This window comes from Vanessa cardui, chromosome 12, assembly GCF_905220365.1.
Source record: "Vanessa cardui chromosome 12, ilVanCard2.1, whole genome shotgun sequence".
Taxonomy (NCBI): Eukaryota; Metazoa; Arthropoda; class Insecta; order Lepidoptera; family Nymphalidae; genus Vanessa; species Vanessa cardui.
Window position 1 is genome coordinate 5,501,258 of NC_061134.1, and position 27,300 is coordinate 5,528,557.

Genomic DNA, 27,300 nt, shown 5'->3' on the forward strand with positions numbered 1-27,300 from the left:
TTTACCTTACATACATATTTAAAAAACATAATATATATAAATAAAATTTGGTGTCTCAACATTTTGTTATTGATAAATTTTAGCAACCGGTCTGGCCACCAAATAGTGTTTTTCGGTAGTGTTCTAACCCTTAAAATATTAAAGATAAATCCATTATAATCTGTATGCATCCAATATAGTACCCATATAGCTTTTTGTATATTACCTATCTCTATGTAGATTGTAGGTATAGAATTATACATAAAATATATATATGTATGCGATTGAAAGCTACTTGAAATGACGGACCGTAAGCGAGTGATGGTGGATTTGGGTTATACATTTAATGATTGTTGTTTAATCTTACTCATTCGCGTGTATAAATAGATAAAGAATCTTATACGAAAAACTAATGCGAGTTACTATCTATTATCTTGCAGCAAGCCCTTATGTACGTCGTACATTATTATTCGAAAGAAAATGTGTCAATCCCCATCAACATTTGTTTTAGATCAGTGAACAGTAGTCATGTGAAGAAGGTTATGACTATAAGTAGGGAATCTAATTGGAAATTAGGTGTGAAATTAGTGATTGTGTAGTGTACGAGTGCTTAGTATTTTGTGGTGAAGGTGATTATTCAGTCTCAAAATGGCGGACCTCGAGGCTGTGCTGGCCGACGTCAGCTACTTGATGGCAATGGAGAAGTCCAAATGCACTCCAGCAGCAAGAGCCAGCAAAAAAATCGTATTACCTGATCCAAGGTAATAGTCTTTAATTCATGCGCCATTTAAAAGATAAGGTCTAAAAATCGACGTTTATCTTTATCAACCTTGTTTACAAAATAAATTTCGGCAATTTTTTTTAACAAAAATGAACTAAAACATTTAAAATTTAAAAAGTAGGATATACAGATAATTATTAAAAATTATTGAAAGGAGCTTACCATTAAGGTTTAATTTATTGTTGTATTAATATATAGAAAATTTAAAAAATAAACAAATCTTCAAATGTCTTAAGTTTTTTTAGGAGCCTTAATTTATCAATTACAATATTTAAAGTAAATACAATAATGAATACTAAGCATATTAATTTAAAAAACCTATTTATTTAATGTATAAATTATTATACACTGTTGCTTAGAAAGAACTAGATATGAGATAAGTATTGATTATATTGAGTGTTGCCTTAAATTTTCTGGCAAACAAGGTATTAAATTAATTGGATGTGTGGACATTATGTCATTAATAATATTAACCGTTCCAAATAAATGGCAGAGATGAACTCATATTAATTTTTGTAAATTGGAAATGCAAAATGTAAAAAAGATTGATTGATTTTTAATATCAAAAATATTGAGTGTTATTTGGACACGAGTATATACAAAAATTGTCTCGATATTGTTATTTGAGGCATAGAGCATTTTAATGTGAAAACATCTGTAAATAATAAATAAAAATTATGAGATAAAATCCATCATCCGTCAACGAGGGAAAAATTGGTCGATTTTAGGCCATAGGTTAGGTACCTTAAAAATGATATGAGTTATTTTTTCCTCCTTTCATAATTAATTGTAGAAATTGTGAACATTTAAACACATGCTTTTAAAATTAGACATCTTTTAATATCTGATTTTTTACAACAGGGATATATTCTAGTCCATAACAAGAAATTTCAATTCAAAATTGGATGAGAAATAGTAATTTATATATATCCATTTTCTGATAATTTTCAACTTATCTCTCTTTCTGTCTCTGCAAATGATCTCTATAGGCCTCTATTAAGGGACCATGTAGAAATCTATTTATAAAAAAAAATCTAATTGAATATTAATCACTATGGTTATATTAATCACATATATCAAATCAAATTTTTAAAAACAGTTCCTATTAAATAAATGTACTGTGAAAAAATCATGATGTCTTCGTTTTCTGTAGAAAATTGCAAGTTGGGCATCCTGTTTATATTACTATGCGTCAGCTTGCCCTGTCTGACTTCCGGATGATGCGTCTATAATAAAAAAATAACAATTTCGTCTGTAAATAAAGTGAACCAGGTCATCCTTAGCTAATACTAAGGAGAGTGCGGACTCGTATGTTAATACATACGAATCCGTATATCAGCTTCGATATATGAAAATACAACGTATAAAAAATCGACCACTTTATAAACACATTTCGTAAAACGTTATATGAGAACAAGAGTTTGCATACTGGTAATATTTTACAAGGAAATTGAAGGATAATAAACGTAAACGTACTCTCGGGGTATGCAGTATTCATACGATATTTCCATGCACTACGAGGTCTTTTGTGAGCCAGAAAGCCGGCACAACACAGAATAAGTACGAAAATACTTCGATACCGAATTCTACCAATACGACGTTCCGTATTTCACTTGCCAATCTTAATCACTGTCTATGATTTCATTGTGCTTTGCTGAGAAACCAATCGCTCCTGACGCCGTTCTGATTACATACCTGTTTCGAAAGGATCATTTGCCGGTCTCTACCTTGCCCTAATCATTCGCGAGCGCCTTCATGACCTTCAAGATACTTCTGATTTTTTCGAATTGATCCCAATCTTTTGTTCTGCTCTAAGTGGCTTGGTACTTCTTAAAACAGTTTATATCGAAATGTTCTATCGACATATTCTAAAAAGAAATTGAAATAAGAGAGCTATTGGCATTCTTATATTTATAAATGAAGCGAATTAAAAATAAATTACAATCATGATCATAACGATCAGAGAATAACTACAACCCAAATCTCTTATATGAAATACCATTTTATAAAATAAAAGATGGCTGGTATGTAATACACGTTATTTAATATTTTCGTTGTGTAGTATGTTTTTTTATAAAGTATATAATAATTTGTGATATCATGTCGAAGTTCGCCGCACGTACATTGCGAGCCTGCTACGCTCTCGCCCAATAGTAGCGTGTTTCGCTTTTATAAATAGAAAGAAGAAAGATCTATGAGAATTAAAGCAATTGTTATGACATGATATGATACACGCCGCGATTTTAAAGTTTCGTACGGAAAAATATCTTCGATACGTATAATAAGTTATAGATAAAGTTTAAAGAATGACCGAAATCTGGTGCGTATTTATTTAGACTTGATTTGAGGCTTTATTAAATGTTTTATCTGTACAAGGAATGATGAACAAATTATTCTCTCTCAAGCTCCCAATGACGAATAATATTATAATTTAATTTGTTCATCCGATGGATTGGATTCATGAAAATAAAATGTTGGTAACCAAAAAATAATATTTCGTAATAAAATATTGACACAAAAGTAATGAAAACGTTTATTTGTAAAGGATATTAATTAAATTAATCAATATTTTCATTCCTTATTATATCAGTTATCTGCCAGTTAAAGTCCCGTCAAAATCGGTCTAGCCGTTCCAGAGATTAGCCGGAACAAACAGACAGACAGGCAAAAATTGTAAAAAATGTTATTTTGGTATATGTACCGTGTATACATTCATTATGCATTGAGTAAAAAGGGGAATCAAAATCACTATAACGTGTTAAGTTGTAATTTTGATTTGACAACTCATAATTCAGCGAAAATTCGTTTTTGATTTCATTATTCATGGAAAGGTTTCGATTTCTTATTATCATTATTGAAAAAAAAAATGTAAATATATAGGAAAACAACTTTTGTGAATACTTACGAAGTAACACAATTGAATTTTCTAATGCCAAAAAGACGAAAGAATTGAGATAAAAATTTTGATCATGATGTCGCAAACCCAAGCCTTTTATTTCAATGAAAATATCTACGACGATAGTAACTTCATCAATGTATTTTATAATTCAAAAACGAATGCAATAGAGTTTATCTTTTATGTCAATTAGTTTCAGTACATAAATAAATTAAGAATGACTAAGCTTTCTCACTGCTCTTATTTGAGTACAATACAACAGCCATTTGTATTGAAAAGTAATATTTTCCGAGTGTAAAATAATTCTTGCATTTACATTAAAAAAGAAGCCTTTCCACCAAGCGATGTGTTACTGTAAATATTGAACATTCATTATAGACATTATCTGTGAGTGCATAGAAATTATCTAAAAAGCAAGATTACAACAGCCATAATGATTCGTAATAACTGCGACTCATTTTAAAATTAATGGTGCCCGACTATTCTATTGATGTTAAGAGTTATTCATTCAATAATGGATATTTAGATATCCCATAGTTATAAATTTATGTTTGTGTATATGGATTACTGCTTTTGAACACTTTTTATGTGTGTGCTATTAAAATTTATCTCTATAGCAGAGTTTTGTCCATAATTTAACTTTCCTGTGTTTAATTTTCGTTCATTCATTGCAGAGCTTTAAAGAGCGTGGGTGAAAATATTGCATAATTAATCAGATTCCTCAAATTTTCTTTAATATAGCCATCATACCATAAACCGTTTGAAGTATATGACCACGTAATATTTAATGTATTAAATTTATATGTTTAAGTTTGTCTATTTAAACGGTATTGTTACTGTTTTATCGGAAAACGAAGTAATTTAAATAAAACTTTTTTGGGCAACTCGCAGTAACTCGAAGAAGTAACTTAGCAAGACTTTGTCGATTTATTAAAAAGTGTGAGTCGACTTAAAACATTATTTCGAAAAGAAAAACTGAATGTTTTAAATACAACATCGATATTCGAATCAAATGCTTCGCCCTTACATAACTATCATGAACAAACAAGGCCTTTACTAAACTCGTAAAAATATCCGAGCGAATGTGCGACATAAAAAAAATGTCTTCATAGTTGTCACATAGTAAACAAAACGATAAAACACTTTTGTGATTTTGTTTATTTAACATTCGGTTTCTGTTATGACTGAGCAATCCGTTTGTGTAGAACAAATTGAAATATTAATAATGAATAATGTGTTTTATTTTGTTCCAGCGTTCGGAGTGTGATGCATAAATATATGGAGAAGAAAAATGAAGTAAATTTCGACAAAATATTTAATCAAGTTCTAGGTATGTAAAATTAACATTCATTTATTCATAAAATAAGCATAAAATATTTGAACGCCATATAATAAATCAAATCAATAAAAGAAAGACACTAATAGTTTTATGGCCGTATTGTCCATAGAAGCCACTATAAGCCCATACATTAAATACGTAAGCATATAGCTAAGTAGTCCGGGTATATTTGGACGTGTGTGTGTATACACACACATACAAATATGTGTGTATGTAATATTTTATATGTACGTGAATTTTTCTTTCGCCGCGCATAATCTTGAGAACAAATTATATGGACTCTAACCCAATTTCGTCCGTCGCCTCAGCATAATGAACATCTGAGTAAGTTTTCATTAAATTCAAATCAGCATCTTTGGGTTTAGAATAGAACTTCACAAAATATAGACGATTATTATCTTTATTGGCGTAGAATGAGAAATTAACCTTGGTAAAACAAAATTCAATTTACACAATTTTTCTAAACTTTAAAACCGTTATCAAACTTCATCCAAAGAAGATTAGCGCAAGTGCCGAACATTGTAATAATTGAAAGAAAATGTTTCGTTTTAGATAAATAAGGTTAGTTTAGATAGCCTAACTAACTTGCTCAGCCTCTTTTTCATTTTTCCAATAACATAATTGCATTATCTCCGCGGAAGTAGGTTAGTGTGTGCGAAGAACCCTTTGTACAGTTCTTTCATCTCGAAACATGTTACTGCTCAAGTCTTACAACACGTGTTTATGTTGAGAAATATCTGTTTTTCCCGTTTTAAAACTCAAACGCGGTATGCATTGTTCATTTGAATATATGTAGAAAACTGATTCAGAGAATTGTTTTTTAATAGTACCTGTCACCACCTACAGACTGATACAGATCCGTAGAGATTGGAGAAAATATTAACCATTTCTTACATCACCAGCGCGGCACTAACTCTCGGAGCTAAGAACTTATGTCCCTTGAGTGTGTGGCTATAGTAACTAATTAATTCGTTAAAATTATTTGGAATTAATAAATAATATAAATATCTTTATTCATATCATATATCATATCATTATCTAAGAGGAGGTTTTGCACAGAAGCAGCAGTATAGAGGCTCATTTATACATGCTAACGCAAGAGAAGAAGGGCATTAGATCGATAATGTAAGCGTACGAGATGATAAAGAATGTAAGGAGGACAATTTCTGTAGCTACGTTCTTATAGAGATTTGTATCGTACACCACATTAAACGTGAACAAGATAGGCGGGCGTTGTACACACACATACGTATATTTCAATTCGTCGGTCCGTGCGTCCTCAGAAATGGTTTTACTTTTTATGCGGTAAGCACTGAGACTATAATCTTACAAAGAGCTGTCTCCCGTAGCGGTTTGTCTTGTACCTTAAATGAAGTCAACTTATACTTGAACTGATAAGTTAACTATATTAATAGTAAATGTACGCGTCATAAATTAAAATATTAATTTTATCCTCATGAATGGGAATTTTAAACATTTATGAGAACTTATTAGTTCTCACATACAACTTAACTAATGATGAGTATTTAAATAGTCGACTCATATAATTAAGAGTTAATTGGATGTATCAATTGGGAAAACTGCTTTACTTAAAATAGTCATATTTGATCAAGTTAATAAAAAAGTTTAGTGAAAATAAGTATGTATTTATGATTAATGATTTTGGAAAAATAATGTAGATTCGGTTACATTTCCTTGAGTGTAAGCTAAAACATTCCCTAATTTTCGACAAAAATATAACGCTTTTGCGGGTTATTTGGATACGTACTCTTTTACGTCTTCGAAATAATGAACCAATACGCGACTGAGTCAGAATTCTTACGACATCGTCAGGTATGTTTAAAAAACGAAATTTTGTACGACTGTAAGTCCTTTATTGCTTTTGAAGATTCGATTTATTGCACAAATCAAAGAAACGCTGCAAGATGCTGCTGTCGTTAACGGTAATGTGAAGATTTCGATCCGAGATTGGACGTCGAAATTTTACATGAAACATTGTTACAGGAGTTTAAAACGCACTCAATGAATTTCGTCGTCGTCAACATCATCGGTATTCATTTATTCATCTATGACTATAGAGCTAAAGTTATGATTTCATAGTGAAGCAGAGTACGTGCGAAGCGTGCACGTGGAAAGCAATTTTAGGGACAGTAAATGCAATATATTTCGTATTGGATTTACTGTGCTAGGGACACAATCAATACAACACATACTTGAAAAGGCCTCATGTTGAAAATTATATGAGTAATTTTTTATTTGTTTATACGATTCGCTTCAAGTGAGCCGAGATGGCCCAGTGGTTAGAACGCGTGCATTTTAACCGATGGTTGCGGGTTCAGACCCAGGCTAGCACCACTGAATATTCATGTGCTTTTTAATTCATCTCGAATACTGCGATAAAGGAAAACATCGTGAGGAAACCTGCATGTGTCTAATTTCGTAGAATTGTGTATTCCACCAACTCGCATTGGAACAGCGTGATGGAATATGTTCCAAACCTTCTTAAAGAGAGAGGAGGCCTTAGACTGTTGTTGTTGTATATGATTCAAGTCAATGTTTCTGTTATTTTAAAAAATGTCTCGACAAACATTTATAATGCACATCGTGTATATGTTATATGTAAGTTCAATGTTCATGTGAGCGGCACGCTTAAACCGGGTCAGAAGTAAATAGTTTTTACAAAATCATATGAATCAATATTTGTGAACATGTCACCGGGAAAACACCGTCAGTATTTTGATGAAAATCAACACGGATATATTTGACGTGATATATGCAAACGAAGTACATGATTTAGTACTAATGGAATATATATTGTATTGTAGTAATTGTGGTAGGGCTTTGTGCAAGCCCGTCTGGGTAGGTACCACCCACTCATCATTTATTCTACCACCAAATAATAGTGCTCAGTATTGTTGTGTTCCGGTTTGAAGGGTGAGTAAGCCAGTGTAACTACACGCACATGGGACATAACATCTTAGTTCCCAAGGTTGGTGGCACATTGACGATGTAAGGAATAGTTAATATTTCTTACAGCGTCGTTATCTATTGGTGATTGTGACCACTTACCATGAGGTGGCCCATATGCTCGTCCGCCAACATATACTATAAAAAAAAATATTTGTATGTTAATAATTTTGAACTAAGATTCTTAACTTTTGTAATATATACTGCTTGTCATAATATTGTACGGATAAAATAAAAAAAATACAGAAAATATCGCAGCGTCACCTATCGTCCAATCCAAAACATCAAAGTCCTCTCAAACACAGAAAAATCGGTTGATTCTCAACTCCTATACCTACAAAATCTGTTTTGAAAGTGGAATTAACAAGTAATTCAACAATAGCGTGTTCCATTTACAAAGTTTGATGACAAATTTGAATGAGTTATCCGGTGTTACAATTATGCATTAGCATAGAATAATAGGTATTATATGTCACCAGCAAATATTTGATTATGTTAATTATTAATCTTATGTCTCACACAATTGTAGGCTAACCTGCCTAGGGTGCTCGAATATTTTTCATTAAAGTTGTTATGAATGTTAAAAACGTGTCACTTGTTCCATGATAGCAAACATATTTGTTTCAATATTTGTCGCAGAGGTCAATGTTATTTCGGTGACCATGCAACTCATTCTTTTACTTTAAGAAAAAATAAATTGTATGTCATGTTCTGCTACTCCTAATTCCGATTTCAATTCGAGAACAGTCAACTGTGCAGGAAATTGCATAGTGCACAAATATTTCCTTCACTTTCTATGGATGCTTGAAATAAATAATATTTATTTATTATTAGTTCAACAATCCGAGAAGATCGATTCGAACCCCATTATTTGCAGCCAGCAGTAAGTCTGACAGATAAACACTTCGCTACTAGATTTGCGAGGCACTTCTATGAACCTATATAGTAATAAGATGATGTTTTAAATATATTTTTTTAATTTTCCATAACCACACGATTTTGCGACAACTGCCGCCAATTTAAAAATATTTTATTTAATTACTTTTTTTTTAATTAACTCTTCTCCCATTATTCCGGACTTGCTACTAAAAATATGCTATATGAAATTTAGTGACGCCTTTCATAATCTAGTTTCCTGATGACGTTACTCTGGTTAGCACTAAACATGCTCTAAAGGAAATGTAATTAAACTCGTTAACACTCTGTGGCTAATAAGTCTTTGCTGAGTAAAAACTTTCATGTAAATTAGTATCAGTCATTTGAAATGAAAAAATCTACCAAGCTGAATTTTTTAGTAAGGATTTTCCAATTCATCTCCTAAGTGGGTTTCATTTCAATTTCATCCCCTAATTGTGTGAAATTAATTTGGGATTGTATTGATGTAAATTGTGTGTAAATCTGTCACCTCTGATGTTCAAATTATGAACATATATATACTTATATATATTAATGATTTGAAGTTGTTAAAGCATTTTTGAAGATTAATCCCATTGAGGGTAAGATTCATGAAAATTCGTAATTTTGGATGTTAGAAATGTGAAATACGGTGTTGAGGCTTCCGTTCTGTACTAAGGAAATGCCTGTTCAATGAACGTTTTTAAAAATGCATCATCCAAGAGGGTGAAATTGGAGATTCAAGTTTGTATGCATGTTAGAAATAAGAAAAATAATCGATGTTTGAGATTTTATTAGTACGGTTATTAGTTTTTGAAAAAACGTTTCCCAAAGAGTGTCCGAAAGTTGTTCATCGGTGAAATTAGAAATATATGTACTTATATAAGTTTGCCCTTGGGTTTTAATATATATATATTAAGTACTAACGAACTATATATATATATAGTTCGTTTTTATTTAATCCGAATATGCTCATTAGTCCACCCATTGAATTTTCTAAAGTATTAGGTACTTATGTTTTTATATATTGCTTCCGGTTATTGTATTGGTTGTGGTATTTTAAATATATCGTATAAGATATTAATATAAAACCTTAACTGTTACTTATCTCTAAACGAACGAACGAATTTTCTATATGAAATCGAGATATTTACAAAATTAACATACGACGTTTTTATGTAATATAGGTATAATAAAAAAAAAAGTACAGAAAATATTATTAATATGTAGTATTATTTTGGCAGCGTTCGAACGGAATACATGATACACATGTTAGTACTGGTGGTTTGAAAAGTAGGTTCTACACATAATGTCCGATGAGATAATAAGTTATTATATTTCGCTGATTTCAATACATATATTATGTAATTATTTACAAGTCATGGTCAACCATTATGAATGCTAATTCCGCTCCTTTCATCACATATCTGTATGAATATCTATCTGGTCTAGTAGTTATTCCATAAGGCAGCGGATCCTGAGGCTTTTAATTCCGGCCGAGTAAACATTAGTGGGTTTTCTTGGACCTTATGTTTACCAACAGCGGAGATGTTCAATGAAAAGTCTTTAATGAAATATCTACCTTGACCAAAAAATACATAAAAACTGAATGTTAGCAAATAGGAACAATATCAATTTGTGTGATATAGCTCGATATTGCAGCTGGAGTACGTACTCAAGACAAGTAACAAACGCAATTTACGGGCGGCGGCCCCTTAGACTTGCAGTAAATAACTTTATCGGGTGCGCTGGATGCTATGTGGATAGGGCAAAGGCTATTTGGTTTGCACTTAGCCGAGCACGTCCTTCATTATCTACACATTGCCATTCCACATAATTACGTTACATAATATTACAGTGACTTTTATAGTAATTACTCGGATGTTATCTTTACAATATAGACAATATATGATACGCAGAAGACACTGATGTGAGTTATAAAATTGTATTTTATTGATTATCATAAAATGCAAAGTCAAAATTTTATTATTTTCTTGATTGCACTCAACATTGGTCACTATTATTTAATCGATGTGAATTATTATGGATCCCATTTATTTTTGATTTACTTCTTTTAAATGTATGAATGACAAAACGTTGCAGTCCAATGAGATCTGAAAAACGAACTCTTTAGATCAATACGAACAAGAGCAAAACCAGTGTATCATGACCACACCTTTGCACCATTGTGTTGTAGTGTTGTTGTTGTGCCAATTGTTGTTGTACTTTTCTGTTATCGTTTTATTTTCACCAAGTGTGAACATATCCTTAGTGTAAATAAGGTAAATGTACCACGTAGACACGTTTACACGAAAATGTCAACGTTAAGTCTCTCTTGTATTTCGTTAAAACCAGAACTATGTTATTTACGAGGATAACGTGCGAAAAACTCATCCTATGAATATATAACTCATCTATTATTGTGAATATTAGCAAAAATGACAAGCATTTTTCTTAGCTTTATAAAATTAAACTAGGTTTCCTAAATTCCGAAACATTTAACTTTCCAATAACAGTGAATGATTGACATTAGGAATGCATACAGGAATTGTTTTATGAAATAGAATAAAATATCTCAAAGCACCCATCTTCACCTTCTTCTATGCATTATAAAATACGCAATACTGGTTGTATAAAATGAAATATTTACAAAAATTATGTGTCTAGTAATCTGTCTTAGTATTCTTAAGAATATAATTTAATTAACTGACCCCGCAGTTTCGCCCACATACAATTCAGTTTGCGTTGAAAGTCCTTGTAAATCTGCCATAGTGCAAAGTTTAATTTTTTTTTTATTATAGATCAGATTTCAATTCATATTATTTATATATTTTTGGATCATTTAGTCAGCGCACGTGGATAAATCAAATACCTCTATTACAATGTTAAATCTTAATATTACAGATATAATATACATATAGCCTAAGTGACTCTTGGTTCAATTACCTTTCTGGTGGTAAAATGTGATATTCTTCGTTCCATAGGCTTTTTTAAAAAGTTAATTAAGGAAATAGCAGACATTGTGTCTCTTTTGCTTTTAATTAAAGCTTTCAAATAGGAAGATGATAATACTTTTTTTTCCTACTACTACTACTGGCATAGTGACCACACAAACGGACATGCTCAAAATCCGAATAACGTTAAAATTAGACCAAGATGTAAATATATAAGACTCCCAAATTTACTATCCATTAATAATATTAATTTATTTATTAAAACATCACTTTAAATCGTAATGTATGTATGGTAATGTATGTATATCGACCTTGTCATATTTATTTAATAATTTATTATAAGAGATAATTTTATTTATATGACTATCGTATCATTTACAATTACGCATGAGAACTTACGTCAGGGACCGCGGAATGTGTGAACTTTGTTTATTCATCTTTATTGAAATTATGGAAGTACTGAAAAGTGAAAACAACGTACGTCACCGTTATGTTTCATTGATGTCTTTGACGTAAAACAATTAATTTAAACAATTTATTATTCGTGGATCTCCTTTGATTTCTTTCATGTATATGCAAGAATGTGATTGATTTCTTGCATCGTGGCTGCGTTCAATATCAATTCTTTAAAACGACCTGTTTATCAAATGAATACGTCAGAAAGAAAGCTTATATATATTTAATTTGAAATATTGTAGCTATTAGTCTGGAAATTAAAAGAATAGATTCTCAAGGAGACTGTAAATTTTTCATACTTTCGACGTGAATGAATTGAGGTATATACAGAAATTGGCTATAATAAATAGAACATGTTTATATTGTAATTCAATATAATTTGCCCGAAATCTTAATAAATTACACGCCTAAACCTTCCTAATGGATAATTCTGACCATGGATGAAAACCGTATAAAAATTCGTAGTAGTTTTTAGTTTATTGCGTTTTGGCAGAAAAAATGGACCACACCGTCGAGGGACTTTATAATATATTCATAAGGTTCAAAACTATTTACCTAGTAGCTACAAAGGCTACACAAAATGTGACACCGTTGTAGTTTTATAAATCAAACGCTGCGACGTAAGTTACGACGCGGCACAATTCAACTAATATATGTAGGTATATGCGGTCTTTTTAATGTACTGAAACACATATAAACTTTATACGTGAGGATTTTTTTAATGTTTTTATGTAAAAAATACATTAGTTTCGCTAATTCAGTGCTGAAACTATTAATTAATTACTTTTGTTTCGTAATCCCGGTCATTTATTACCGCGTGTGGCTTTACGAAGCTTGATTTTAATGAATGATTTACATTAATGCTCTTTGTTATACACAATCAGATTATAATATGATACAAAAAAGTATATTTAAGAAAATATTAAAGTTACTATTATAACCGATGTATTTAAAGAAGTACTGAAAGTAATGCTTTTTAGTGAATAAAATAATGTCATAATTTCAATACAATTAAATTGTTATTTTGTGGAACTTGTGATTAATAGACAAATAGTTATATTGTGCTACTTGAATAATTAAGTAATATAGTTCGTAATTGTGACGAAACTAATTTTAAAATTTGTGTTTGTTTCAGGTTATTTATTATTTAAGGAATTCTGCGAACAAACGTCAGAAGAACCAGTGCCACAATTAAAATTTTACGAAGAGGTAAACAATAATACGATCGCGATATGCGTTACATACGTTTAGCTAGAATAAGTAATAATAATGTGTTTTGTTCGTCAGATAAAGTTATACGAAAAGCAGGAATGCGTGGAGGAAAGGCGAAGAATCGCGAGAGATATTTATGACAATTTTATAATGAAGGAACTATTAGCACATTCGCACGTAAGTTCGTCTTTATTGATTTCTAGCCCAGCGAAAAAAGAGGTCGAATTTATAAAATTATTTATTTCATTGCTTTGATCTATTATTATTGTACAGATTGCTCTTTATAAGAAGTTACACTTAAAAGAGAACGTACCTCTATAACGGTAGAGGGTCGAAAATAATATATACATTCATGATTTGTTTCTCTATGCGACGCTGTCTCGTCTAAGTAGCGAACTTATAAGCACTTAGCTATAATTAATTTAAAAAAAAATATATATAAGAAATTCTTATTTAATACCACTAAAGTAGAAAAATAAACGTTAACAATAAAAATAAGAAACTTACGAGTCCAATGTCCATCTATCCGGGTTAAGGCACCGACCCCAAAAATCTCCCATACCATATAAATACCAGAATAACAATACTATTGTATAATACTGCCCTCATAAACTTATTAACCGATATATTTTTTCTTAGTAATTAATAATGGTTTTAATATATTGTAAGTACAATGCACTAAATATTTTAAATTTAAATTTTTTTTTCTATAACTTAGAATATTTGATGTTGTTTATATTTTGATAGATTACCTTGTCTTAAATCGAAAAACAACTATATATTTATTTTTAATACTCACATGCAGTCAAGTCACATTGCGTATAGTTTTATTGTATTTGTTTGGTAGGTCCATACGGATGTAACAGATTGCATTCAAAACAATCAGATTAAACGTTGTAATTCTAAAACAAAAAGTTTTAGTAATTAACACACATATTTCTCTCACTGAAATTATTCGAAGTGCATTTTTTTGAATACAAAATCAAATGCAAACCGAACAGATTGGATGTTCCGAGCAAAATATATTTTACAGGTCTTAATGACTCGCCCCGACTTCGCTGGAAATTTAAATTAAAGAGGACGAATTTCTATATAATTTATTTACTCTGAACCTCAAAGGAATTCTTTGGTTGTACGTACAGGACATTTTTTTTTCATAAAACTAATAAACAAACGTCCTTGTAGCTTATTCAAAGTAGAGAGTAAGTTATTCATACTATAGATAGTTTCATTTAAATTTCGTCTGAAGCCAAAAAATAATCAATGTGCGCGTAAGAGTCGTAAATTCCTTGATACAGGAATGAAATTTATGATGTGATTTTGTCTCAGTAAGGAAATTGGAAATTTCATTAGTATGGTTGGTCCAAATATCAACATCCATATTGATAAGCTACATCTGAAAAATATTTTACGTATAAACATTTTTAAGCCTTTAGTCTTTTTTTATATTATTACTGAAATAATGTTGGAAAAACAAACTAATCTCATGATAAACTTGCTGCCGATTGATTCTATCGACAAGAATTAGCAAGATTAAGCTTTCTATGCTTCGTACAATTCTGGATCTGTGCGAACATATGACGACGCGTACTTGACTTTAGTTTATCTGATTGTTTAAGATTTATTCTCATTGCTAGCTAAATAATCTTGAATAATGTTACATGACACTCACAACTCCTGAAATAAGCGCTTTCAAATATAAAAATACCCCAACGTTAACATTAACATACGAGTAAATAAGTTTAACCAAAGTGTAAACATTTCCACATCAAAAGATAGAGGATTTTTGGTTAAGTTAAATGTTTGAGTAATCTTAAAATTGTCATTAGTGTTGCTACAGTCGTATGTTTTCGCAAAGAGCACTGTTAAGTAGATACTCTTGGCGACGTGCCAGCCGTCTGCCACTTCGTAAGCCTTCAATCGCAATACGGGTACGTGTACGACGTCTTACTTATACATCTGTCGTAAACACTGTGTGTGTGTTCAATCCGTTTGAAAGTTCGCTCATCTGTAATAATCTCGTGCAAACATCCGTTTAAAAGAAGCATTAAAGTTTTGAATGAATGTCACGAGATTAAAGCTAATTCGAGTATTTTTAATGAATAATACAGATTGTTTTTAATCGTCTTCAAAGATACGTTAAAACTTAAAATATTTACTGCTTTTGGTATGGAACACGATATTAAAACCGGCCAAGCGTGAGTCGGACTCGCGTTTGTGACAGACTGAAAGACAGACAGACGGGCAGCAGAGTCTTAGTAATACGTTTTACCCTTTGGGTACGGAACCCTAATAAATAATATTACGAGCTAGTATATAGATATAAATATACCTGTGTATGCATTGTTATTTATAAAAATAATCAATGGCCGATCAAAAAATGATGTACAGTTCTAATCGTAATCAAATATTTGACTGTTCTATATTTAGTCAAAACCTTAACCGAAATTATAATTTTTATATATAAGAGGTTACAGATATTGTTCAATTTTCATTATAGTGTCTAATCTCTCTTGCTACCACATATTAAATAAAAGGCATCAATTTCTAATTCTTATCAACAAATATGAGTAACCTTAATCTATTACTGCTTTGAAATGGAAATTCCGAATTGGTTTCTCTTTTTAATAATGGGTGGCTCTTTCTATCAGGGGAAAAACAATAAAAATGGATCAATAGTTCCCAAGTTTACGCCAAGTGTAGCTAATTTTGTTTTTAATGTATGTCAAAATTATGAAAGTAATAATTTACCAAAGTAGTTACAACAAACAACAACCTTATATTAATCCATGTACAATATAAAAGTCTAAACGGATCCCGATCTATATTAAAAACAAAGTTAAATATATTATTTAGTTTAATGTTTTTTTATGTAACTGAATCCAGTGCAGGCGAGATTCTTTTAAAAGTTAAGAACCTCTTTAGTGGGTAAATTGAAGATTTGAAACGACTTTTTTTCAATTGGACGGGAATTGTTTCCTTTTTCCAAGCGCTCGACGCTTTACTTATCTGTCTTAACAGTGACGTTCTCGGGGGAGAGAAAAGGTATAAATAATTGTCTTCGGTATACTGCCAAGTGAAGTGCTCTTAGTGAGACTAAATATATTTTATTGCAAAGACCTATTAATTTTGCTTTTGTGTTACAGATAAATGTTTGTGCCTATTTAGTTGATTTTTAAAACGTTATGTAATCATATCAATACGATGGTTTTTGTCTTGAGTAAAATGATAAATGAACCACTGGCAATTCTCGTTAAACTTACATAGATATTATCCAAAGTATGTGAATTGAAACGAAATGTATGACTTGTACGTGTACAGAAATTGAATTTAGACGAAAATGAAGTTCGACATTTGTCGAATGAACTTTGTCTAGCCCATTCGCTAATATTCACCGTCGCCCTTAGAATGTAAGAAATGTGTGCATTTTATATTCAAACACCGTAAATTGACTAAAATCTGGAACAAAGGTTGTTCTGTCGTTAGTGCCTTAACTTTACTTTTTTAAAACGAAATACCCCTAATGAAATGAATTGATATTTGGCAGTTGATTGGGCGGCACCTACCTTAATGGATTTGTCAAAGCCTTATTGCTAATTTAAAATATCATAAATTAAAAAAAATACATTCATTCAAACTAATATTATAAACCTTTATTTATTGTTTTAGGATTATTCTAAAGAATGCGTCGCGCATGTACAAAAATATTTAATGAAACACGAGGTACCACCGAATCTATTTGAGGTAATATTATATTTGTATATTTATAGATTTGTTATGCTGGTTGATGTTACTAAAACTGCCTTTACATTTCAGCCCTATATTGAAGAAATATTCCAGCATTTAAGAGGAGAACCGTTTAAAAATTTCTTAGAAAGGTATCTCAGTGAAACGGTTTTGTAGATGTTGTTGCGATGAAGTATTTTTTCTTAATGGGATTTTTGTTTTCAGTGATAAATATACGAGATTTTGCCAATGGAAGAATTTAGAATTGAATATTCAGTTGACAATGAACGATTTTAGCGTACATCGTATCATCGGGCGAGGAGGCTTCGGCGAAGTGAGTTCGTTTATTATTTTTTATATTCTATGGTGTGTAAACATTTTACATTTATGCCAAATTAATGTTACTCGCATTGTATAATTCAAAGTCTTGTCTAATAAATTTTTTTTTTCTATACTAGCCATACATAACGCATTGTATATTTTGTAAAGAGTTTTAAAAGTGAAGCTTACTAAGTCAGACGTTAAAACGTTTCTATTAACAGACGCTCTAAAAATGTAAATATAAACAGACACTAAACTATATATATTTATATTTAGAGAATCCTCTTTGGTCTCCGAGAACAAACATCAACACGCTACTAAATAGTTGTTTACAGTCGCTTGTTACGGCGAGTCTACCTCGTCTGCTATGCACTGGCTATTGATAACCAGTTATTACCAGGTGCTAGTGACCTGTTCTTTGTTCGCATTATTTTATATATTTTATAAATCCTATGTCCTTATCCAGTAAGCTCGGTGACGATACCTCAGTGGCAAAATTCATTAAGATCGAGTAAGTTGTTATTCAGTAGCAACATATAGGCCATACAAGATACGTTTTTAATAGTATGTATAAAGGAACAATAGCTAAGAAGCTTTACGTGGTGGTAGGGCTTTGTGCAAGCCCGTCTGGGTAGGTACCGTACCACCCACTCATCAGTTAATCTACCGCCAAACTCAGTATTGTTGTGTTCCGGTTTGAAGGGTGGAAGGACATAACATCTTAGTTCCCAAGGTTAGTGGCGCATTGACGATTTAAGGAATACTTAATTTCTTATAGCGTCATTGTCTATGGATAATGGTGACCACTTACCATCAGGTGGCCCATATGCTCGTCCGCCAACTTATACCATAAAAAAAAAGAAATAACAAGTTCGTTTCAATAATAACGAAAGTATTCGAGATCGCATTATCTATTATGTTCTATTCCTTCAAATATCCTTTCAGTTGAAAGTAAAGCCGATATTGCACTCGCGAATGCAATATGATCAACATCGCATCGCTAAATCGATAGTATCTCCGCGAAAGCGTTTTTGTTGTTCTTAGACATGGTTCTCACGCCATGTTTCAGAACGGAAATGCTATAGTCATAAACTACATTTTAAAAAATGTTATGATAACGATTTTTTAAATAAAATTAAAAAAAAATCGTGCGTTGTTAAATTTGTATTGTCTCGAAACTATTATCAAGATACAATAGCGCGGTTCGAGATTTTAAAATCGTTCGCGAATGTTATCGCAATATTAATAAAAAGATAAGCGCCGTAGCGACGGCGTTTTCGTGACGATATATTTGTAAAATTAATATCGGCTTGATTATCATTGGTCGGATTTTGATCTAAACATTTTGACAAACAGTAAGCTTGATTACGAAGTTTTTAGAAGATTGTGTATGTTCGTCAATGTCGCATTATTTGTTAACTCTATTTGGTTGATGTTATCTCACGTTTAATAGAGACCTTATTTTGTTTTCCATTTTTTTTTTCAAAACTTATATTACGTATAAATGTACATGTATAACGTATGAAAAGAGTCAGTGCACTGGTTAGTTATTCAAAAGAAAAAAGTTATTAAGGACTATAAAAAGCAACATTTATTTGCTACTGAGGTTAGAATATGAGAAGAAAATATAGTTCATGGTGAGAGCTCATTAATATGCTACGTGTAGCCGTGCCAGGGTAGCCCTAAAGAAAATCTATGCGCTATCTCTAGGATTGCAATCAAATAGTAAAGAAAGTTACCTACTTTTCCTTCATAAAGCTGCTACGTACTCATTTAGCATGAATGTTTGAATAGACAAATTTTAATCCGAATTTATTATGAAAATGTTAACATTAACTTATGTATTAAAATTGTGAACTCCAAATTAGGATGTTATTTTTGAGGTCTTTGTCTTAAAAAAGCTCAAAGGAAAGACGTTTTCGGATCGTTTCAATTTTCTTACATCACCTCTGTAATAATGTTACGCAAGGAAACCAAGTCGTTTCATGTGAAAGAATAATCTCAAATGCGATCCAAGCTTTATACTTGGTCCTATTGCTCGATGTGTCTCTCTTATGTATTATGTTAGTACGTTTGGCTTCTTATTATTTCATTCAAAATCAAAATCAAAATAAACTTTATTCAAGTAGGCTTTTATAAGCACTTTTGAATCGTTATTTTACAATTAAGTGAGGCTACCACCGGTTCGGAAAGTAAATTCTACCGAGAAGAACCGGCAAGAAACTCAGTAGTTACTCTTTTAACATTTAAAAAATACAACGTCATGTTAATTAAATACAATTATTTAAATTAATGTATCCAGCTTGGAAGTCAACAGGTATTAACTCGACGCTTTTTTATCATCTATAAAATCTTGTATCGAATACTATGCTTTTTCTACCAATGTATTTTTACAAACGATTTGAATTTGCTAAACGGCAAAGTTAAAAAGTTAAAAAATAATATATTCAACTGATAATAAATCATCTAATGAAAATCTCTCGTTGCCAGGTTTATGGTTGCCGAAAGGCGGACACGGGGAAGATGTACGCTATGAAATGTTTGGATAAGAAGCGTATCAAGATGAAGCAAGGCGAGACACTCGCTCTCAACGAGCGGATCATGCTCTCTCTAGTCAGTACCGGGGTGAGTGCATTCTTTATTTATTTTAAATGATGAAATGAATATGAAAATTCTTCTAAGAGAATTTTAAGCTATATTAAATCGATAAATAACATTTAATTGTATGAATGTAAATTATAGCGAGAAGAACGAATTTCAATTATAATGTATTTAATCAGATAGAAATTTTTACACCATAAAGAATATAAATATCGAACTACGCTAACATTACGGTTTTTACTATATGTAGATAATTCTATATTGACAATTTATTGCCTATGAATGTTTTTTAACTCTTATTTATTTCGGTCGCACTTGCCAATACCGTGACTTAGTTAACAGCGCAGATGAAATTGTGATATAATTAATATGATGATATAATTATTACTGCACGATAAGTGTGTGTCCAAACCCAGGTGCACTGTCTACTTCCTCACTCATAATCCAAACAGACGGCAATCTAACACGAACAGAGATTAGGCGTAGGCTTTACTTGCTTTCCATCACAATAGTCTGCAGTACTGCAAAAATCCTACTTCTTGTTAATAATTTTTTTAACCAATATACGGTTTGCGGCCATTAGGCTAGACGCTAAACTAACGAGACAGTTTAGTACCTACATCTCTAACTTTTAAATCGGTTTATTTTAAAACAAAAGTAATTAAAAAACATTTTTTATTAATTTTAAACTTATTTTAACTCTAATTAATATATTATTTTAACGTAAAAATGTAACGGCTTTGACTATTTTTGTTTGACTAATAGTTTGACTAATTAATATCGAATTGACTATTTTATCGAATTGAATATTTATTTTTTGTCCAAATAAATTTAATTTTCTTCATATATATCCATAAATAGATACCGTTTTCAAAACAATATCATTAATCAGGGTATTATATATAAATAAGTATAAAATTTTCTCGTAAATTACATTTTAAGAAAATACGAGCGCTTTTTTATTCGTCTTAATGTTTCCATCGCGTGGTTCGCGCCACAGAGATTTACATATTTAAAACAAAGGAATAGCATTACAATGCCGTACTCTCTGGAGTAAGAAACCAAGCAGTTTTGCAATATTGTTTCTAAAGGGCTCTGATTAAATCGTTATTAAAAATTGTTCATGAAACGTCAAGCAAACATGCAAGTAAATCAATATATTATGTTTTCCATTTTTGTTTATGTGGTTAAGAATAATTGTAATAAAGTTATTTAAGTAGGAATAAAAGACACTTTTATCATGTTTTTTTTATGTAAATGTTCGGTACAGTAATTTTTTGATCCAATTTTATCGTTTTTATTTAGGGTCAGCTTCTTAAGGTTACGATTATCAGTATATTTTATATATGACTCTATATGGTGAAACATGTACGTAGGTAATATATATTTCGGGTTTGTGATCAATATAGTTTTAGAAATCTGTGCCGCAATTAAAATAATACGATGTTTTCCCCGGTGTACAAACATACACTAAATATATAGTGTTAATTTATTTTGTCAGAATTATTTAAATTATTCATAAAACTTTCGACGTTATTTTGCGTTAAATATCAAAACTATTAACTCGATTTTGCTACGGAATTGTATCTTTGTTCAAAACTCGTTCTAGGAACAGTTCCGTTGCGAACTCGAATGAAGTTTTGCTTTAACGAAACATTCGTAAAGAGAAACACAATTTAATTATTTTATTTTAATCTGTAATTTTTAACACTTCAAGCATTTGATTGTATTCGAAAATTTTGATTATGAAATATGTTTTTGTTATTCATATATAAATTCAAAAATAAAAAACTACTATTCCCCACCACTTCCTGCGATGTGAAAATAAGTCATCAACCTAATTAAATGTATTCCAGCTCGAAAGCAATACTTCCTGTTTAGATTTAATAAACGATATTGTTTGACCTTATATCAATAATCGTATGTGTGTTATCTATAAACGTTATATTAAATGGTTGGTTAACTCGTTGGACTGACGACATGTTTGGCTGCATCACGCGATGATTGGTTCCCGTCGAATCAGACTATTGATGTGACGATGTACAGAGCACATGTATGCGCAAATAATTTGAATATAATCCTGTAATTAAAAAGTTGCAAAAGACCTCTGTGGTCGAAATTGGTTTGATCATCATCGTCATATGAATAATTAAAAATATGTATATAAATTTAAACGACTTCGAACCGCATAATAATCTAGTTAGATAACTAAAGAAATCAGTAGCCTTATACGAATGTACATATACAAAAATAATCACAGTATCGTATGAATTTGTTTATATAATTATTTTTTAAAGTGTTTGTTATATCTTTATAGATAATACTGTGTAATATAAATATATGTATGTCTGTATTAAGTGCAAGAAAGAAAAGAAGGTAGAAACATATTTACAGGACCATGTGTCGTGTGTTCATGACGCGTATCTTTGTCGGCGACAAGTCAACCATGTGTTTCCCCTCGGTACATGAGGCTTTATCGCAGAGTTTTCGTTTTTATTTAACTCGTATAACTTCATTCGAAAAAGAAACAGTCAGACTGACTGAGTCAGTATAGGTGTTTTTGGTAGTGATATTCATTTAAAATAATATACTTCATTTAAAATTTCATCATGCTTTTTCTACTGACACTCGAAATTAATGATTGTATGGAATTCATGTTATTCGAATATAAGTGGTATATTGTTAGAAGTGCTACGGAGACCATTTTTATATATACAGTAAAGTTGGAAGCTCATGTATTCAATGCATTCTTGTGCAGATTTGTTCGTACGAACCTTGAGCGTGGCTGTTCTAGCCATGGTGACTCGACACTGACCTAAAACGAGCACAATTCAACCTAGAGACTTAATATTTGTTTTATCTTACCCTGATCAATTAAATATTTTACATTACATTCTGCCCGATGATTTCTAAATGTTCGCTGAGAAAACTTACTTCTCAGTTACGGACAAAAGTAATAAATCTTATATATATTCTATAGATGTTTTCAAGTATTGTAACATTTAGCTCGACCAAATTGTCTGCCTCTACGAATAAGAAACTCAATACCATACAAAATTAGGTCTAGTATATGATATGACGAAAAGTTTGTTTGTCTAACAATAAGTGTTTATAAAAATATAATTCAAATGTCTGAACGGTGAGTATATTATTACATCGATATTTTGTGACGTTAAAACTTACGTGTACGAAATAAATTGATAATTTTAATGAACACGGATAAAACTATCATAAACAATTTATGTTATAATAACACACACACACAGGTTTCGGTGAAAACAAATCTTATCTTCAAGTGGCTAAATGTTTCATAAACCGTACGTAAAGTTGTTTTTTTTTTTATGACGACAACGATTTGATTGTTTATCTATATACTGCTTTGATTCATAGTAATATCTTCATAACGCTGTGTGTATACATGATATGCCATCGGGGACATAAACGATATCCGACCAATTGGACTGAAACGAATTGGCTCGCCCTCAATTTGTCGTAGTCCAAGCCGCTTCCGCTGCATTTTGTTTTACAATTCAAACCAATTGAATTTTTCATCTTTATTAATAGCTTCATTCTAAACTTTCATTACATTTGCTTTATTCTTTTTGAAATTTGAATATTCAGTTTGTTAAAATTTTGATTGTACTTTTAATGCTTTTTTTTAAACATATAACCTAGACTTCTCCATTAGTATTTTATGATTCTTATATTTAGAACATGTATATGTTGAGAGAAGAGAATTAAAAGAGTACAGATTCCATTCATACACTTAAATTAAGTTGTACATTCATTTTTTTGGCTCTGAAGGAAAACGCTGTGAGGAAATATACATGTGCCGGATAAAAATAGGTGTATGTAATGTGTATCCATTAAACCCCATTGGACACCGTCGTGGCACAAGCTTTGAACCATCGAAAGGAAAGGAGGTTTTGGATAAGCAGTGGTACATTTAAAGTATTATGAATTCACCTTATGGGTATTGAAACTGTTTTCATTCTGGACAGGCTATTCGTTTCAACTGAATTGCATTTACAATAGATACGATGAAAACAGTGACCAAAAATTTTTTAATCGATCACGAGAAAAGAGATGACCTTAGTAAAAAAATAAGTTTCCTATTTCACAAAAATATAATACATCCTTCGTGGTCGCATGGTAACAAGATATCCTAGACAGTTTAGTATTTGTCACAAAATTAGTATATTTTTTACCGTGTGTGTATGTTATTATTATTATGAAATACTAATTAATAAGTTCTTTGTTGCTCAGTTTTGATAAATCCTACTTTCCGAACCGGTAGGTGTAAATTGACGTTTTAATAGCGCCTGTTTCTTTTGATAGAAAATAAAGATTTTGAAATCATAGAAATGTAATTATTTCTTAAATCGAAAGGACAGACAATATCTTAAAAGTTATTACATTGAGTCGCTTAGCTGCCAAGAATGACTACACTAATAAATCTTTAAGAAACATATCCGACGTACTGACACGGTTTTGTTACAGGCTATATATTATATGTTTAGAAATAAAATCGCTTCAAATACAAGAGACGGTAAATCTACAGAACTCGAGACATATTCATTCTCGTGACCTAAAAGCCTCTCCCTAGTCGGATAAGTCCGTCGGTCTCCAAAGTTTATAAAACGGGTACCGCCTCGACCTCTTAGTCTTAACTTATCACATTTACATGTTGGCTTAACGTATGACGAGTGACTCTTTTTCTCTGACCTTATTTCGAAATGTATTCGACGTGGTAACTGCCATGTATACAACTTAGAATAAGACTATTCAAAATAAGATTCATTTAATAACTGTTGAATCTTCATTTTACGGTATTGAATTACGTTAAAAGCTATTAGAGGTTAAAATGTAGCTTATTCTGAGAACTGTCAAAAAACTACCAAAAAAGTAGATTTACTCACATCCGTCGAAGGCATTGAAATCAAAGAATAACTCCATGCTTTTTAATCATATATCATTTATTTATTGAGTATAATAAACTTTATTTGCCAATATTCCTTTGACCTAATTTGAGAATTTTTTATTGTAATATCATGTATGTATGGTAAAACAAGACAAATTTTTATTTCATTAACTTGTTACTGTTTCGAAGTCATATTTCAAACGACCACTTGAATCATCGAGTACCGATCATTAAATAATCATTTTTACTTACTCGATAAACCGATAAATTACTGACTTCCTTCGTAATAAATGCATTAACAACACATTATAAACCGATTTAGGGGTAATTGCTTTGATATGCGGTTAATCTTTCAAATCAATTTCTACTCATATAATGCATCGATTCGAGATCGTTCACGCAAATAGATGTATTATTAGCTCGAAGTGGAGTAGTTTTAATGCCTTCCAGTCCATTTGTTAGAACGACTAAGCTTATCTTTTATGAGCATTCGTCTGGTGGCAGGGCGCCGCCTCGTCTACTTGTGTCGGACACAGCACTAACAAGATCACGGCTATCTCAGCGCGACACGCCTTGTCTCGAAGATCAACTTGTTCTTCAATTACATTGACAACTTTAACGCATCGATCACAGTTCCCGTGTACCAGATGTTAATCTCTAACTCTTCTTTTGACTTTGTCGCCGATGTCTCTGATATTCGGGAAATTTTGAACAATCCAACTTTTCCAACTTAGTAAACTTATCAAATTGAACGAATAAACCTTTCTCAGCAACGATATGTGTCTCGTATGTCTTTATTGATTGCATTTAAAATTTTGTCCAAATCGATGTTCATACGCATTTGCGATTATCGAAGCTCATCAATCAAAATAATCGCACGGCGCTGCGAAGATAATGTTTGAAGTGGTCACAAAAACATAATTCGATTACCACATGTTCATGAAGTGGGATCGTTTGATAATTTTATTTGTTACCACGTAATTGGAAGTGGTTGAACTATTCGATTCACCCGGCCGTACTTGTCACGAGGCCGTCTCGTAAACAAAGGGAACGCATTCATCACAACGCTCGGTTAATATTTCCGCTTCTCGTAATATGCCGTCATAACGTTCCAGCAGTTTATTAGTTTTATGCTATTTCGCCTTTCGACCAGCCAATGCGTCAAACTATGTTTATTTACACTTCTCGAGAATTTAACACGAAGGCGAAAACCATCGAAATCGATTTGAATTATTTTTTTATTATTACTAGAACATATTTCTTTAAATCAATAAACTTCACCTAAAATTTTAAATTTCGGATTTGAGTTTGAAACTTTTGTATAAGATTGAGACATTAATCAGACTGTTGGTGGAATACTATGAAAAAGCATATGAGTCATTGTGAAAGTCTGAGGTACGACAGCATGAGTCACCGTGAAAACCTAACAGCGTCGAGATGACGTTTCATTTGTCAATTTCCTACAATTAATATGTGCGTCTGTTCCAGGTGGATTGTCCATTCATCGTGTGCATGACGTACGCGTTTCACACGCCCGACAAGCTCTGCTTCATTCTGGACCTTATGAACGGCGGGGATCTCCATTACCATCTTTCCCAACATGGCGTCTTCAATGAGGCAGAAATGAAGTTTTATGCAGCCGAAGTCATATTAGGTAAAACAGGATTTAAACACAGAGTTCGTTATTTATATAACTCCTAATTGGTGTCTCGTAAAACGTTAAAGGCAACTCGGCTCTTTTATTTTCTGCATTAGTAGCGTTCCGTTTGAAAGCAACTATGCAATTTGTTTTTGTAATCTTTACTTATTCTCAAGTTTTGAAAAGTATTAAGAACGTTTTTTTTAGTAACCTTCATGCTGGAAAATTGTTTTCAACAGCAGAAAGTATTACGTGAAACGTCTAACGGTTCTTGATCGGAGTGGCCAATAGATGTGGACGACCATTAACTTTAACGAGATGGTCGAAGCGAGTGCATTCGAGTTGTCACAATTGCAGTTAGGTCCCACTAATCGAACTCCGCTGAGTTTTAATTGACCGTAATGAAAAGGCATCCTGCGTATACAATATAAATGTAAACGAATCAATTTTTTTTAATCTCTATTCCCAACTGTATAAGGCCGATATTATCTCTTGTGTTTTATGAAAAGTGCGGTCAATTGTACTTGACATATTTAATATTAATTTATGCCGCACATATTTAACCTCGCCCTCATATTGTTGGTCATTATTCTATATTCTATTAATATATTAAA

General features: G+C 31.5%; 1 protein-coding gene across 2 annotated transcripts in view; it reads left to right on the forward strand.

Annotated features, from left to right (window-relative positions):
* Positions 1-235: 235 nt before the first annotated feature.
* LOC124533975 (G protein-coupled receptor kinase 1) overlaps positions 236-27,300 on the forward strand; it is a 38,010-nt gene continuing 10,945 nt past the window's right edge. Inside the window, exons 1-9 of one of the 2 annotated variants that reach the window (XM_047109548.1) lie at positions 236-740; positions 4,910-4,986; positions 13,402-13,475; positions 13,554-13,655; positions 17,148-17,222; positions 17,295-17,356; positions 17,430-17,538; positions 20,016-20,150; positions 26,536-26,701. In XM_047109548.1, the coding sequence (XP_046965504.1) occupies positions 628-740; positions 4,910-4,986; positions 13,402-13,475; positions 13,554-13,655; positions 17,148-17,222; positions 17,295-17,356; positions 17,430-17,538; positions 20,016-20,150; positions 26,536-26,701 (913 nt within the window). In that variant the 5' untranslated portion in view covers positions 236-627. The remainder of the gene's footprint in view (positions 741-4,909; positions 4,987-13,401; positions 13,476-13,553; positions 13,656-17,147; positions 17,223-17,294; positions 17,357-17,429; positions 17,539-20,015; positions 20,151-26,535; positions 26,702-27,300) is intronic. The other variant, XM_047109549.1, reaches the window with a different exon arrangement.